We start from the raw sequence: 15,493 nt of genomic DNA, 5'->3' as shown, positions 1-15,493 counted from the left end.
ATGGGTAAACGATTGACAAAATTAGCTGGAAAATAAATCAAGTCTAAATAATAAAGCAATTTTATTGTCAGAAATGTTTTTCCATTTCCAATTTCGCGGACCAACTGTAATACCGCCACAAACCACTAGAGGGCAGCAAACCACCGATTGACAATAAATGCGTTGGATGGCCATGCATGACTCGCACTTACGGTGGTCACCTGATGTTCTATTAGGAGGAAAGAAGCGAGCTGGCTCTCCGAATCGCCAAGCAGAATGAAGAACTACTTTTTAGTGCGAGCTATAGTGCGGGACTTGTGATTAAAGGGGTTCGGCCATGTAGTCTTCTCCTCTATCTCATGCACTTATTTCCTATCTTACAGCCACTTTTGGTTACCATTGCAAACAACACCCTTCAGATTTATAAGAATATACTTTGCTCACTTTTTTTCCGGCCAAAGAGCAGATGTTTGCGCACTTCCGGAACACCCCTTTTTTTCTGGAAGGGGGGCTGCCAACTGCCAAGCGTCTTTATGCTGGGAAATCGACGTTCGACAGCCCTTCGTGAATGTTGACCTCTGAATCTCCACTACAATCGGACTCTTAGACCAAGACGGAAACTTTTAGCTGACATTGTGTTTTCTGACGCGTGATAAAAAAAAAGGTAAATGATTTGTTTTTTGGTCATATGATATTGGTGGCAAGGTGCCTGTAAAGCTTCTTTGCATTTTCACAGAACATCCACCACATCAACATGGACTACAAGCCAATGATAAAGTGAGTTTTTGCAAGTTTTCGTTCTGTAAAATAACACATCTCGTGACTGATCGTTCCGTTATGGCCTCCTCTTAACTTTCGTTTTCCATTCCACCCATGCAGCGACGCAAGAGCGAGTTACGGCGTGGCCAATCCGGGTTACATCCCAGCTGTCAGCGGTCCTTCTGGTATGCACGATGATGGTGTTTTCACGGGGCCTTACAACGTTGCTCAACCGGGAGTGTGTCCGTTTAAGAAGATATGTAATCGCACACTTCCGTGCAACACATACGTTGACGTCATCCATGTGTTCACATCGTGGGTTTAGCGTCCTATGACAACAGCGGTGTGTTTTACGAGGGCTTTCTTTTGAGGGCTTCAACTACCACTCAGTATTTTGTTTTGTTTACAAACATCTGTAATGGATTATAACACCGGAGAGGGGCAAGGTAAATCACAATACACACACACACTCACGTTTTCATCGTCGTGGAAGTTGGACCGTGTTCCTTATAAAACTTCACCTCGAACTTAGTTAGTTCGTGTTACGCAAACAGTCGTAACTAAAATATTTTTTTTGTGTTACCCATTTGTGTATCATATGAAAACTTTGCTTTAATGGAGATGTGAGCGTTTTCTTGAACTGGTTCCTCTGGTTTTTTTTTTTTTCTCTAGCACTCTTTGCCCCACCCGCGCCTGACTGTCAAGGGCCGAGCGCTCCACCTGCGAACATGTTTGACAACATGCCCGGCTATGAAGGCACTGTGGCTGGCGGAGGAGGTCAGTTTTGAGCCGTAGCCACATAACTGACTAGCCTACACATCAAAAGCTCCTCATATTACCTGTCGTATTATTTGAGTCAAATCAAAGGATCCTCAAACTATCTTCAAACATTGTGTCCATCACTCCAGCCATGCACAATTTTATTTTTCTGCCTTGCTTCTTTTGCTTTGAGAAGAATGGTGTGTTGATCGCATGTCTGTCCGCCAGGCAAATAGTGGTGCACAATTGACACAAACAAGAGACCTAATGAGATCAAGATGGACATTACTGGAAAAAGAAGCTTTTATATATCTCGTTACAACAACAAAGAATAAATGACAAAAGAAATGCACATGATTTCTCTTTTAAGTTTAAGGCAGTCGATCTGGCGCTTAACGAAAGAAATAGAGCTGCTGCAGCGACTGTAGAGATTACTTCCAGCCACTAGAGGGCACTGTGCTATTGTTGATGACATCTTGTTGCGTCACCCTTTTCTGTATTTTTGTTCCGGGTCATGTCTTCTCTGGCGCTTTATGCTCTGAAGACGCACTTTAGCTTGTCGGGGCGTTCGTCAGTAATGATGAGTGTTTTTTTTTTTTCTTCAAATACAAGAATATTACTATTAAGACAAATGGTCTTTAAATGCAGTTTAGTTCCATTATTTTTAATTCATGTGACCCTGTTTCGCAATATAGCCACGTGCAATACGTATGAAAACTAAGCTAATTCCCCATCCTGGTTGTAGGTGGATTTCTGCCTCCTCCAATGCCAACGCAACCGACTCCACTGCCTCAACCAGGACCTGAACAACCGCATTGGAAGTAATGCTCAAACGTTTTCTCTAGTCCAACACAAAACAAGGGTGTGTGCAGCTAAGCTAATACGGAATCTGTGCATGTCATGTCTGCTCACAGTATTCCATCAATAAATGAGACTACAGCGCGGGAGGCTTTTGGACTGTGGGTCTCCAGCAAGTGTTGTTATAGTTCAGCACCAGTCAAAGATGGAGTGATCACCAACATGGAGGCTTTCAATACATATAGGGTAGAATGAAGACCAAAAAAAAAAGTTACAGTTGAATTTGACCATGCAATTTCAGAGTATGATCATAATTTTTGTTTTTTTTTAGTACCGGCTGGAAACTTTCACTGAATCAAGATCCACTGAGTGGAGTCACGAACCATATATTGGTACGTCACACTTGTTTAGCTTTAACAGTTGCTTATTGAAAATATTGTTGCCTATCTGTTTAGCTCTGCTCTGTCAGCTATTTAAAGTAGCATCAATACAGTTATCTTCCCTCTGCAATGTTATTTTCTTTGGATCAGGCCAGCCAGTGGATGCATACGCCCAACCTCCTCCAGGTCCCTGGGATATTCCTGCTACAGCCCCCAGTTATTTTAAAGACAGTCAACAGATCATCAAAGTTCCCTACACTTCATCTATGAAGGTTCATAATTACCTCATGTCATGCTAATCAAGTTCCAACAAGAGCTGCTGTGTTTTTTTTTTTTTCTCCTAATGTGAATCAATTTATCAACAGTGCTGTCATGTTTGCGTGGGAGCAGGGCGAGCGCCTTGCAAAGACTGTACCGGTGCGGGCAATGTAAGTCGTAATTACAAGTCACATTGGTGGAAGTGACCTTCGGTAATACTGTCCAACTGCTGGATTTCTTTCTTTTCTGACAGAAAATATGTTGGGTGTGCAATGGAGCTGGTTTCCGCCACGGAAATGAGCGATGCAATCATTGTTTTGGAAGAGGGCGGGAAAAGTACGTCGAAACTTTTTCTTTCCAAAATATGTCTTATAATCCCTTAAATTGACAACGTTTCACTCCACTCTTTTGCAGCTGCCACGGCTGCCAGGGGCAAGGATTCAAACAATGCCCTACGTGTCAGGGAAAACAGCAGCTTTTAGTCTATATCAACCTCACGATAAAATGGTGCTGATTCCTTTACCGTCAGACTTTTAATAAGGCGCTAAGTAATAGAAATCAAGCAAAGTCATATATATATATATTATATATTTCAGGACCAACAACTCTGATGACTACGTTGTGGAGCAATGCAGTGGACTTAAATTGGATAACCTTAGCAAAGTGTCTGGCAAGGAGCTTTTCAGGGACTCTCAGTACTTGGTAAGATTTTTTTTTCTCTCTCTCACAGTTGGCGCTTCATATGTCGTACAGTTTATAGACAGATATTGTGAGGTCTGGCCATTACAACAGCAGGAAATGAAAAGGAACTGTTAGTCAACTGCACCTTTCACAACTTCCTGGTCTGAAAAAGCATCTGGGATTTATGTGTCCATCAGGTCAGAGGTCACTTTGCTAGTTATTCCCAAAGGTACTTGATGGGGTCAAGGTCAGCGCACTCATGTTCCTGGAGACCATTTGACTAACTGAGTAACCCTAGATCTTTCTATCAGTTTCTTTTTTTTCTTCTGTAAATTTAAACACTATGTGAAGCCCTCTTGAGTTGCAACGTTGGAACAAAATCAAGTCTTTTTTTTTTCTGGCCGAAGCTGCTGCGCCACCACTGTTGTGCTTTCAGAAGGCTAACACTGATCCAGAATTCAAGTTTCCAAATGTGATTCAGTTCTTATGATCTCGTTCAGGTATATCCAGTGACGGGATTCCCAGACCCTGCTGTGGTAAGTGCCGCACATCGTTTAATCAAGGAACACCAGGGCAGGTTTTCCCAGACCTCACGCATTCTTCAACAGGTAAATAATTGTGCAATATCTTCATCTGTAGCTGAATATAATGTAGTAAAACATTATTTAACCATTTTAAATAACTGCTGTTTTGGATAACTTGCCTACTCTTCTGTTTATCCAGCTTCAAACTATCGAACTGATTCCTGTCACCAAGGTGACCTACTCATGGAAAGGGAAAACCTATGTTTACTTTGTCTATGGAAATGAATTTAAAGTCAGTACAGACAACTACCCGGCCACCTGTTGCTGCACTGTAATGTAGCTGCAGAAGCCGATGTGCCTATATTGCACTCTCTCAACAATAATGAAATCATAATCAATACGAACAATCACTCTGCTACCTGTTAGATAGCGATGAAACTGCAGATTCCAGCGTGACCATATTTTTCGCTCACATCAAAGATTAAATAATTGTTATTGTATGTTTTATGTATTTACTGTACGGCAGTATACAGTACCTAAAAAAATCATGACAAAAATTCATGCTACACACACTTAAATGCATTGTAGATTGAATTTAGTTTACTTTTTTATTTTTCTGTATGATTTCTGTCACAATATTTCAAACAAATGTATATTTTTCACTTCAAATGTTTTGTATAATTATTAAAGACTGCTTATGCTTTTGCATAAATATTCGTACAACCTGTATTCATTGAAAAATTCGAATAAATTGTATTTTCTAATATTTTCCTTCGTGTGCTGTCGTCATAATAAATGGACTGTCGCAGGTGCGATGACGTCGAGAACGTGTTCGCCATAATGACAGTAAACCAACAACAAAAAAGCCACATTATACAATTTAAGGTTTGGCTGTGAAATTCCCCGTGTACCGTTTACTTACGGCAGTCGGGTCTGGATCCGTATCGACATAATTAGGTCTTGGAAACTTCTGACAAAACTGAGGAACTGAACGGAACATTGAGGTGAAGTTAGCATGTTAGCTAGCTAAATAACCAGGTTTACCTGCGATGCCGCTAGCACATGGCTAATGCCAACATTGGTTGTAATAAACGGAGCGGTCTCCGATATTCCGAAAGTGTTTTACTTTACACGGTACGGGTATACACGTCAGAAGAATATGCAACTATGGGTTTTAAAGTGAGCACGTTTACATCGTCATGAGTAGTCCGACTCCAGTTAGCTTGCTTGTTTAGCCAAGGCGCAGCGACTCAAAGGACGCATGTTGTTTTCATCATCTGGGTGCGAAGAAATGTATAACGTGGTGCTGCCTGCAATCAGACTGACTGCTTTCATGTACTTCCTTGCTGTTTGGTTGTTTTTGATCATTCCTGCAGTCTTGACAGTTGTAGTCCCAGGAGACTTCTGCACCTGCAAACAGAGAATTTGTCTTTTGTACTATATTTATCAAGTATGTTCCGGCTGATTGAGTTAAAGTTCTGCTTTTCTAGGTTCTTTGATTGTAAGCCACAACTTACTAGCTGTTACACATCAGGCAGATTTTAATAGTGAGGGTACAGGTTTTGAAATGAATGCCGACTTTCCTGTCATTCCTCATAGGAGTTATGGCGTCAGCATCTGCCAGTGTGGACTCCAAGGCAGAGCTGACTGCTCTACTGGAACAGTGGGAGAGGGAGCAGCAAGGCAGCACACAGGAGCTAGTTAGCATCCTCACCAAGTAAGTAGTTAAGACTTATCATTTCATTCCATCTGCTTTCATTGGGGTAATTATGTTCAAAATTTCAGAATCTCCGAGCTTGTTGAGAAGGAAACTGAAGAGTACCATAAAGCAGACCCAGACCCCTTTGATGACCGACATCCTGGTACGATGAAGAAAACAGAGATACTTTTGGAGTTTGGTCATAGACAGTAATACTTACTCATGTTGGCTCTCATCCTTCTTTTCCACTAGGGAGAGCTGATCCAGAATGTTCATTAGGACATTTACTCAAGATCCTGTTTAAGAATGATGACTTCATGAACACAGTAAGGATAGTTAGAATGGTGGGTGTATTTTAGAGGTGGGACGGTACATAGACCTCACTTATTGGGTTCAGTCCATGTTTTGTCCACAGAGAGACTATCCTCCCCTCTCCCTTTAAAGTCTCTTATTTTGCTTGTCCGTAAAGACTGCATAATGTCATTTTACTGAATAGTATAGCTTATTTATTACGTGATCAAATTTCACATATCTGGCCACATAAAAGATCTGCAATTGTTCAGCAATACATTCTTCTATTGTAAGGTTTATTCTCTTGCGCTAATCCTAAATATCATGAGAAGAGTGTTTAAAAGCATTCTCAAGTGATAAATTACAACAATCTACTACTGGTATGCATACACATACACACAGCGTCCGTGCAAAATGGGGGACAACTAGGCCATTATGCAGAGCGTACTGAACACAGAGTCCTGTCCCATCGCTAAAATATGTGATAGAAGGAAAGTGAACTTGAAAGTGCTTGACATCATTCATTCTCCCCCATAGTTGGTGAATAGTTATGTGATGACCAGCAGAGAATTTGCCCTCAATGCAGAAGCTTGTCGTCTGCTTCAGAACATCATGCCTGGCCTGGAGACAGCAGTGGTCTTTCAGGAAAAGGTATTTGTCTTAAATATAACGTTCAACACTCACAATAGCTGCTGCCAGTCATTAAAAGGCTCAAATCGGTCCAAGCACCTGAATACTATGGAAATAGTTTATTTGATGCGAGGTCATCACAAAGTATGGATTGTGAACTTTGTAAGTCAATATCTCCACCAGCTGTTTTCCACAAAGATTTTGTTTGTTTGTAGAGTCAGAGTCCAGCTTGCAAACAAGCTCCACTTCCCTACTGTTTTCCTTTATATAGTATCAACTCACTAAATGATCAATAAGCATTTATTACCTCTATTACGTAGCTAAGACATGATCTGAGATGTCGCACCGAGTGTGACTTGATAAACAATCAGGACTATCAGAGCTGAATAATGACTTGATTGTAACTTGCTGATTTGCTGGCTTGGTTTTTCAGGAGGGAATTGTTGAAAAATTGTTCAAGTGGGCTCAGGAGGCAGAGCAGCCGCTCAGAATCTATGCCACAGGCTTGTTGGCAGGTGCCATGGAGAACCAGGACATAGCAGCCAACTACCGAGAAGAGAACTCTGTTTTGGTCAGCCTCTCTGGTTTTCCCAGACACGATGTGTCTAATCTAAATGATCAGCAAATTCTCTCATCCAGAACTTAATGTCAGTTTTAATTTTCTCCGTTAACAGGTGCCTTTGATGCTCCATCGCTTACGTGAGCTTCAAGATAAAGATGCGGAGACAAAAAGAGAAATCAAACGTCCCAGTCCCAGAAAAACTCCAAGTGTACCTTTGCTGCCTTTGGATGAGGAGACTGTCGATGGAGGCTTTGAGAAGCGCTTCTCGCTCGGCCAAAACGGGGCTGAAACGGAAGGACCGGAACCAGGAGAGGATGGCGAATTGAATCTTTCCGCCTTGGAGCCGGAGAACGAGCTTCCGTTTCATCCCAGCGCCCCCCGCAAGGCCAACAACTGTGCCACCTCGGGCGTTAAAACCATGATGAAGCCCATATCAGCCTCCGGGTCACCTCTGCATCTAGGCACCTCTGATGGGAGTAGTTACCTCAAAAGAAAAGCAGAGAAAGAAAGCGGCAGGTCCGCAAAGCACAAGTCGAATTTCTCCTTGCCAGAAGCAGAAAGGAATATAAGCGAGCTTTCCAACAGCAGCTGGTCTGAGATGAGCCCTTGGGTGATTGGCAACAGTTACCGTTTATACCCGCTGACACCAGAGATCGAGCAGAGACTCATTTTGCAGTATCTCACTCCTCTGGGAGAATATCAGGAGGTTAGTTTTGTTGTTATGTTTCTGGCAATAATGATTCCTTCATTAGTATTTGGTTTCATTATTTTCTCTCCCACCTTCAGCTGTTGGCCGTGTTTATGCAAATGGGTGCCCGTGAGCTGCTGTTGCATTATATGGATCTAAAGCAGACCAACGATGTGCAGCTCACATTTGAGGCGCTCAAGGTGGAGTCCTGGAGTTTTATTTCAATGTGAAGCGCACTCAAAACTCCATCGAAACATTCATTTTATTTGGCTTTTCTCTCGCAGTACTTGGCTTCTCTTCTGCTTCACAAGAAGTTTGCTGCAGAGTTTGTAGCGCACGGAGGAGTTCAGAAATTGCTGGAAATCCCAAGGCCTTCGATGGCTGCCACTGGAGTGTCCCTGTGCCTCTACTACCTTGCCTATAACCAGGATGCCATGGAAAGGGTATATTTAAAAACTGACAACATGAAATAAAAAAAACTAAACCTTTTACATGAGCGATGAACATGCTTTGGGTATATAGTGTATGTTTGTCTATGCCGTGGATATAAAAAGCTTCTGTTCAAATAACAGAAGTTATAAATATGCTTTGAAGCCACATATTTTGTCTGAAGCTGTCATCGGTGTGGCTACTATTTCCCTCTAGGTGTGTATGCTGCCCCCCTCGGTCCTGTCGGATGTGGTTGGCTACACACTCTGGCTGCTGGAATGCTCGCATGCATCGGGCTGTTGCCACGCCACCATGTTCTTCTCCATTTCCTTTGCTTTCCGCGCCGTGCTGGAGCTCTTCGACAAACAGGACGGCTTGCGACGTCTCGTCAATCTGGTAGGAGGAACCGTGCGAGCTGCGCGTTAGCCGTGCAAACATAACAACAAATCCACATTACTGACCCTAATGCTGATTGCATACTTCTGTTATCTTCCAGATTAGCACATTGGAAATCCTAAACCCTGATGACCAGGGGGCGTTGCTGAGTGACGATGACATTTTCTCCAGCAGGCAGACAGCAAAGCACACCTGCATGGCGCTGCGCAGGTACTTTGAGGCTCATCTGGCCATCAAGGTGGAACAGGTGAAGCAGTCCCTGCAGCGCACAGAAGGAGGCGCTCCAATTCATTCGCAGCCCTACTACAAGGTACTTGCTGATAGAATGACGGGGTGTTGTGGCCACTGGAGACGTTCCACGGTGCTCATCGGGCCTCTGCTCTGTTCACAGGCGGTCAGTTACAGCCGCGAGCAGGTCGTGGAAATGATGGAATTCCTCATCGAGCACGGCCCTCTTCGTTTATATTGGGAACCAGCGGAGGTCTTCCACAAACTCTCTTGTGTCCAACTACTCCTGCAACTCATTTCCATTGCATGTGACTGGAGGACCTACTATGGCAGGTGTGGAGGATGAAAGCTATTTTGTCTGCTACGCGAAGTGCGTTGCGTTCTAAGCATAACGTTTTGTTTTTTTTTCCCTGCAGGAGCGACACTGTGCGTTATGCACTCGACACCCTGAGTATTCTCACTGTTGTACCAAAGACTCAAATGCTGCTGTCCGAGACTATCGCTGTCGTCGATGAGAGCGGGTCTACTATTTCTAGCGCAGGTATGTTTGCAAAGTCAGCTCGTCATGTCATATCGTTCGTATGGTAACGTTTTTTTTTGGGTTTTTTTCCTTGCAGGAATGAACATTGTCCTGGCAGTGGCAGAGGGAGAAGTGTTGAACGATGCCGAGATCCAGAAGTCTGCCCTGCAGGTTGTCCTTAACTGCGTGTGCGCTCCTGACAAACGCATGTCCAGCATCGGGAAGTTTATCGCGGGCACTCCGCGTCGTCGCCTCCCTCACATGACCAAAGCCAGCGAGAATGTGCTCACAAAGATGTGGAATGTGGTGCAGTCCAACAATGGCATTAAGGTAATTTCTTTTCCAGGCATCAATCATTTGATGCATTGCATTTACTTACTTTTTTACTACACAATTCCGTAGGTGCTGCTGTCCCTGCTGACAGTGAAGATGCCTATTACGGATGCGGATCAGATCCGAGCTCTAGCCTGCAAGGCCTTGGTTGGTCTGTCTCGCTCTACTTCTGTCAGGCAAATCATCAGCAAGCTGCCTCTGTTCAGCAGCGGGCACATCCAGCAGCTCATGAAGGAGCCCGTGCTCCAGGACAAACGCAGCGAGCACGTCAAGTTCTGCAAGTTCGCGGCGGAGCTCATGGAAAGAATATCCGGGAAACCGTTGCTGATCGGCACCGACGTATCCTTGGCGTGGCTGCAGAGAGCCAGCGTGGTGGCCCAGTCCAGAATCACCTTTCCGCAGAAAGAGCTGCTGCTGCTCATTAGGAACCACCTGGTAGCCAAAGGCCTTCACGACACGGCCGCTGCCCTCACCAAGGAGGCCGAGCTCCCGATGGCGTGCGTGTCTCATTCGCCTTTTGTCTCCGTCACTCCCCCGAACGCCCCCATCGCCAGCCTACCTCGCACCCCGCGGCTGACCAATGGCGTCGGCTCAAGACTCGCCAGCCACCCGTCTCATTCATCCACCCCGTCGGCCGGCCATTTACAGGCGCGCCCCTCCACATCGCAACCCGCCGCGGCCGCCTTGCCGTCGACGCCACACTGCGGCAACAGCTCCCCTCTGATCGGCCGCATCGTTTTCTCCCGCGAGCGGCACGCGTGGTGCGGCGCGAGCGGCTGCAAGAAACCTCGAGTGCTGAGGCAGAAGTCCGATCACGGCGCCTTCAGCCAGACGCCGGCGATGAAGAAGCAGTTTGACAGGCACATGCCCTCTCCCCCCGCTTTGGACGGCATCATCACAGAGTATCTCCGGGAACAGCACGCGCGCTGTAAAAACCCAGTGGCCACCTGCCCGCCCTTTTCTCTCTTCACCCCTCATCAGTGCCCTGAGCCCAAACAGAGACGGCAGGCACCTCTCAACTTTACGTCGCGACACACGAGGAGGGTCATATATCCCAAATACGGAGGAGTGGATGGAGGCTGCTTTGACAGACACCTCATCTTCAGCAGGTTGCCGTGCAAAGCCGCCTTGAAGTTTACTTTTTTTGTTTATTGACATTATGCTTTGCTTTCGCCAGGTTCCGTCCAATTTCCGTTTTCCGGGAAGCTGATGAAGATCAGAGTGGCTTCACTTGTTGTGCCTTCTCAGCCCGTGAACGCTTCCTGATGCTTGGAACTTGCACGGGACAATTGAAACTCTACAATGTGTTCACGGGCCAGGAGGAGGCCAGCTACAGCTGTCACAGTTCAGCCATCACTCACCTCGAGCCCTCTCGGGTAAGAAGATGAGGCGAGCACGTTTCGATGTGATTTAAGCGTTGCTGTCCTAAGCGTCACATTTTTTGTTTTTAGGACGGCTCCTTAATTTTAACATCTGCCTCCTGGAATTACCCAACGTCTGCACTGTGGGGGATGAAGTCGGTGTTCATAATGAAGTAAGTTGTTTCCCTCAAAAGTTAATTGGATGACAAATGCATCAAGGATATTAGAATTAATAAAGCTAGAAAAATAACTAATATTTCCATTTATGCGATGAAATAAAAACAAGTGCTTTTAAAAAGAGAGAACCAATCGAAACTCTTCCAAAAATGTTGTTAGTTTTCATCTTTGTCATTTCATATCATATGTAAACTTTCAGGGTTCATTTTAAATGTATTTATTTTGGTGTTGCTCTTTGTCCATACGGAAAAAGGAAGGTCAAACAGTCGTTTACGTAATTGTAGTTTACTTAATTTCACAATATTTTTTTGTAATCTTGGACTCTAGAAACACTCTGTGTATTTTTAAAACATCATATGTAAATTAATAAAGAAAAAACTAAAAAGCATTTTGGAAAAAATGGAATAATAACTAACAACCCTGTTATAAAATCTAATTAAAAATAACTAAATTCAAAAAAACAAAAGTCAAAATTAAATAAAATTAATGTATATTTTGAGGCCTCCGTTTGCTTCTTTCTTGAGATTTTTAGCTCAAACAGTGTTTATAGTAGCACCTTCAACTGTCAGCAGAGACCGAAAATTGTAACTTCCTCAGTTTTGATGCTTTCCCCACCGGCAAAACCACTAAATGAATTTTTTTTTTTTTTTTTTTTTAAATCTCCTTTTTACCTTTGTATGAGAATGAATCAGATCAACCAAAAGATTACAGATTTTATGTTGAATCTTATTCAATTGAGACAATAAATATCATCTTGGTGCTATAGACGAAGCACATGGCCTAAATTCTCAGTTATATTGCAATAATATTACAGAAAACAATAAAGAATACTGACAGAAACATTTACCAAGTACCGATTTAATTAATTTTATTAAATTTACAGCAATATGATCGTAACCGCCTACATTGCAAACCAAACTATTTCATGCCCAATGCTATGGCAGCTTTATGCTGTCAAAACAGGGCTCGTTCAAAAGGTGATGTACTTGTCGACAGCTCAAGGCCCGCGGGCTTAGCTTCACACAGCACACCGAATATCCGACTTCACTCATCCACGTAGTGTAACCTTGGCAACTCTGCTGATTGAACCTGAGCTCAGCGACAAGCTGTGACAAGCTTGGCATTCCCTTCTGACAAATGAAATGTTCCCCCTCTGTTGTCGGCAGGCATTCGTTTCTGGGTGACCATTATGTGGAGTTCAGCAAGCTGTCACAAGATCGTGTCATTGGGACTGAGGAGCATCTAGCGCATGTATGTGTGCTGCTGTTTAAATAGGACTACATGGAATATCAGGGGAGATGCTGACAGCAAACGCTTCTCTTTTTTTTTTTTTTTTTAGATTTATGACACCCAGACATGCCAAGTGACCCTGACTCTAAACAACCCCGACCTGGCGAATAACTACAAGAGGAACTGTGCCACCTTCAACCCCACAGATGACCTGGTACTCAACGACGGCGTGCTGTGGGATGTGCGCTCGGCTCAGGCCATCCACAAGTTTGACAAGTTCAACATGAACATCAGTGGCGTGTTCCACCCCAATGGCCTCGAGGTCATCATTAACACGGAAATAGTATCCTTGGAAAGCGCTTAGATTTTTTTTTTTTTTATCTTATAGAGCAGTTGAATGAATACATTTATGTCGTTACAGTTTGTTTCAAGTGAAAAACAATGTTGTGCTCCTTAATGTGAGTTTTCCAGTGGGATCTGCGAACCTTCCACCTGCTTCACACAGTTCCTGCTCTGGACCAGTGCAACACGGTCTTCAACAACAATGGCACCGTTATTTATGGAGGTGAATAAAGTAGGAGAGTTGCTCTCCCTCTGCATGAGGCAACTGTTTTTGACAGGAACCCCTCGCATGTCTGCAGCAATATTACAGGCTGACGATGAAGACGACATGATGGAGATGCAGATGAAAAGTCCTTTTGGTTCATCCGTCCGGACTTTCAACGCCACAGACTACAAACCCATCGGTATGGCTGCTCGGTGCCCCGCTGAGTCACATTTCAATTTATATCACGTATGCCAGGTTACTGAGCGAGTCTGACATGTTTGTTGTGTTCCTCCCAAGCCACCATTGATGTCAAGAAGAATATCTTTGATCTGTGCACAGACTCGAAAGACTGCTACCTTGCTGTGATCGAAGTAAGCTGGCTAAAATTGCATTTTCAACATGCTGCTTGATACATACAAACAGTTGGTGTTTTTATTCAATAGAACCAAGACTCCATTAACACGGACACAGTCTGCCGGCTTTATGAAGTTGGCCGACAAAGACTGGCAGAGGAACAGGAGGAAGAAGAGGAGGATCAGGTGTTTATTGTTATTATTTTCAGTGATACTATTAATTGATTGTTGTTAAATTGGGCAAATTACAAATCTACCAGTTTGATGATTTTTTGTACCCTTTTTTGTAAAGCCCTAACATGCCACAAGATGGCGCTACAGCCCCGCTCATTAGAAAATACAGTACATACAACTTGTACTATGGCGGTAACTATACGAATATTGTACGTGATCGTGTGTGCCCCAGGAGGATGATGATCAGGAGGAAGACGACGACGATGATGACGACTCCGATGACGACGTCGATACGGATCGCCTTATCGCAGAGCTTGAGAACGAAAATGGTGGAGATGATGATGACGACGGGAATGATGAGTTCTCTCCCTCCGATGATGAAGTGGCCCGCCTCCTCGAGGAGGACTTGGATGCAGGGGACGACGACGATGATAATGATGACGACTCGGACAATGATGATGCGGAGCTGGATGTGGACAATGGTACATTTTATCATGAGGTTTCAAATGTTGGGTGATGCAAAAAAATTCAAACAACGATCTGGCTAAGTACTTTAATCGCCGAGAGGAATCTGCACTTGCTTACCGTCTCTGACAGCCCCATGTCTCTCACCAACAGACAGCTCCGACAACTCCGACCTTGAGGATGACATCATTCTGTCCTTGAATGAGTGAGCGCCAGTGAGCAGCCCTGACTAACCGGACACCAAGTCAAGCCCTCTGCGCCGTAGACGCAAGCTATGGACGAAGAGGCGAGAACGAGAGCCGGCTCAGCAGACGCAGCGGGAGAGTATGAAGCCCAGAGATAACTCAGAACACCGCGATTGTATGTGATTATAGTTTTATAGGCAGGCTTGATGTGGAGGGAACCAGCCGGTATGTGTGTGCGTTTAGAACATTTTATATTTTATTCACAAACCTTTTAAAAAATATTTCTGTTTAATAAAGACCTCACATACGCAGCAATTTGGTGACACGGAGCTGGGCTACATCTATGGGTGAAGTTGTGCAATGCATCCATAAGCGTAGAGTGGAATAGTCATCACAAATGAACTTTAGTTTTGGATTTAGGTTGCTAAATGAATGCAAAGATCAGAGCAGTTGCTATTCTATCGCATGGCCTCTTGCTTTTAAGACAGATCAGTTGAATTGATTGGGCACTCCTGACTTGCTGAACCAAACCCAATCGAATGCCTGAAAGTAACAAAACTGCCAAAATGCTTCCTGTGCAATTCTTACGTGCACTCTCATACTTGGACAGCTGTGTTCCTTCCTGCGCCCAGTAAGGTTTTGGATGAAGACTGATGTGCTTTTGCTAAGAAATGATGAGAGAAGGTTGAACTGGACAAAAAAGTATAAATATCTGGTGATGAAAATAACATCTATTTTTGATTTGAAGTTTATTTCTAGGCAGATTCAAGCATTGAGCTCCGGCTCAATTTTATAAAGCCACTTCGGTCAAAGACTTAATTGTTTTTTCTAAATGATTATTTCTGGTATGTTCATTTTATCTGCTTTTTTTTCCCACAGGAAGATTTTCTTGAGACGTTTAATGTACAGCTTGTATGTATCTAAAAGTATTTTTCTTATAAATAAAACTTAAGAATTACATTTTGCAGCTGCTTAAATATTGTATAAAATTCACACTGTGAGGAAATTTGAGGTTTCCATCACATGTACACACACAGATTAACAAGAAAAAAAAGTGCTTATAGAAATATTTTTAGAAAATAACGAA

At 43.7% G+C, this 15,493-nt stretch overlaps 2 protein-coding genes across 5 annotated transcripts; both read left to right on the top strand.

The window, feature by feature from the left end:
- Window positions 1-207: 207 nt before the first annotated feature.
- LOC148401939 (protein SSUH2 homolog) lies at window positions 208-4,907 on the top strand. 2 transcript variants are annotated; one of them, XM_088401262.1, is made up of 14 exons: window positions 208-642; window positions 714-756; window positions 859-923; window positions 1,411-1,515; window positions 2,243-2,318; window positions 2,412-2,541; window positions 2,627-2,687; window positions 2,826-2,947; window positions 3,041-3,103; window positions 3,187-3,269; window positions 3,348-3,440; window positions 3,530-3,635; window positions 4,115-4,222; window positions 4,338-4,907. In XM_088401262.1, the coding sequence occupies exons 2-14, from the start codon at window positions 734-736 to the stop codon at window positions 4,476-4,478; spliced, it is 1,176 nt and encodes a 391-aa protein (XP_088257388.1). In that variant the 5' UTR covers window positions 208-642; window positions 714-733; the 3' UTR covers window positions 4,479-4,907. The 2 variants fall into 2 exon arrangements, with proteins under 2 accessions (XP_088257388.1, XP_088257398.1); XM_088401272.1 differs by lacking the exons at window positions 208-642; window positions 714-756; window positions 859-923 and adding an exon at window positions 968-1,184.
- Window positions 4,908-4,939: 32 nt separating this feature from the next.
- On the top strand, window positions 4,940-15,364 carry dcaf1 (ddb1 and cul4 associated factor 1). 3 transcript variants are annotated; one of them, XM_088401061.1, is made up of 25 exons: window positions 4,940-5,142; window positions 5,738-5,855; window positions 5,924-6,000; window positions 6,090-6,163; window positions 6,666-6,779; window positions 7,192-7,329; window positions 7,433-8,026; window positions 8,107-8,208; window positions 8,293-8,451; window positions 8,654-8,833; window positions 8,934-9,143; window positions 9,225-9,394; window positions 9,478-9,602; window positions 9,679-9,911; window positions 9,984-11,023; window positions 11,092-11,290; window positions 11,366-11,448; window positions 12,619-12,703; window positions 12,792-13,025; window positions 13,154-13,247; window positions 13,324-13,428; window positions 13,527-13,600; window positions 13,673-13,768; window positions 13,989-14,238; window positions 14,375-15,364. In XM_088401061.1, the coding sequence occupies exons 2-25, from the start codon at window positions 5,743-5,745 to the stop codon at window positions 14,428-14,430; spliced, it is 4,605 nt and encodes a 1,534-aa protein (XP_088257187.1). In that variant the 5' UTR covers window positions 4,940-5,142; window positions 5,738-5,742; the 3' UTR covers window positions 14,431-15,364. The 3 variants fall into 3 exon arrangements, with proteins under 3 accessions (XP_088257187.1, XP_088257197.1, XP_088257205.1); XM_088401071.1 differs by lacking the exon at window positions 4,940-5,142 and adding an exon at window positions 5,448-5,588; XM_088401079.1 differs by lacking the exon at window positions 4,940-5,142 and adding an exon at window positions 5,538-5,639.
- The last annotated feature ends 129 nt before the right edge of the window (window positions 15,365-15,493 follow it).

The sequence above is a fragment of the Syngnathus floridae genome, chromosome 2 (genome assembly GCF_059516105.1).
Source record: "Syngnathus floridae isolate MCC-2025c chromosome 2, RoL_Sflo_1.0, whole genome shotgun sequence".
NCBI classification, from domain to species: Eukaryota; Metazoa; Chordata; class Actinopteri; order Syngnathiformes; family Syngnathidae; genus Syngnathus; species Syngnathus floridae.
This window is presented reverse-complemented; position numbering and strand designations above follow the sequence as displayed.

Coding starts and splice junctions, on each gene's coding strand:
- dcaf1 (XM_088401061.1), top strand. CDS start 5,743: ATGGCGTCAGCATCTGCCAGTGTGGACTCCAAGGCAGAGCTGACTGCT. Junction 6,001..6,089: donor CTTTGATGACCGACATCCTG/GTACGATGAAGA, acceptor CTTTTCCACTAG/GGAGAGCTGATCCAGAATGT. Junction 9,603..9,678: donor GTCTACTATTTCTAGCGCAG/GTATGTTTGCAA, acceptor TTTTCCTTGCAG/GAATGAACATTGTCCTGGCA.
- LOC148401939 (XM_088401262.1), top strand. CDS start 734: ATGGACTACAAGCCAATGATAAA. Junction 2,319..2,411: donor CCTGAACAACCGCATTGGAA/GTAATGCTCAAA, acceptor GTCTGCTCACAG/TATTCCATCAATAAATGAGA. Junction 3,104..3,186: donor ACTGTACCGGTGCGGGCAAT/GTAAGTCGTAAT, acceptor CTTTTCTGACAG/AAAATATGTTGGGTGTGCAA.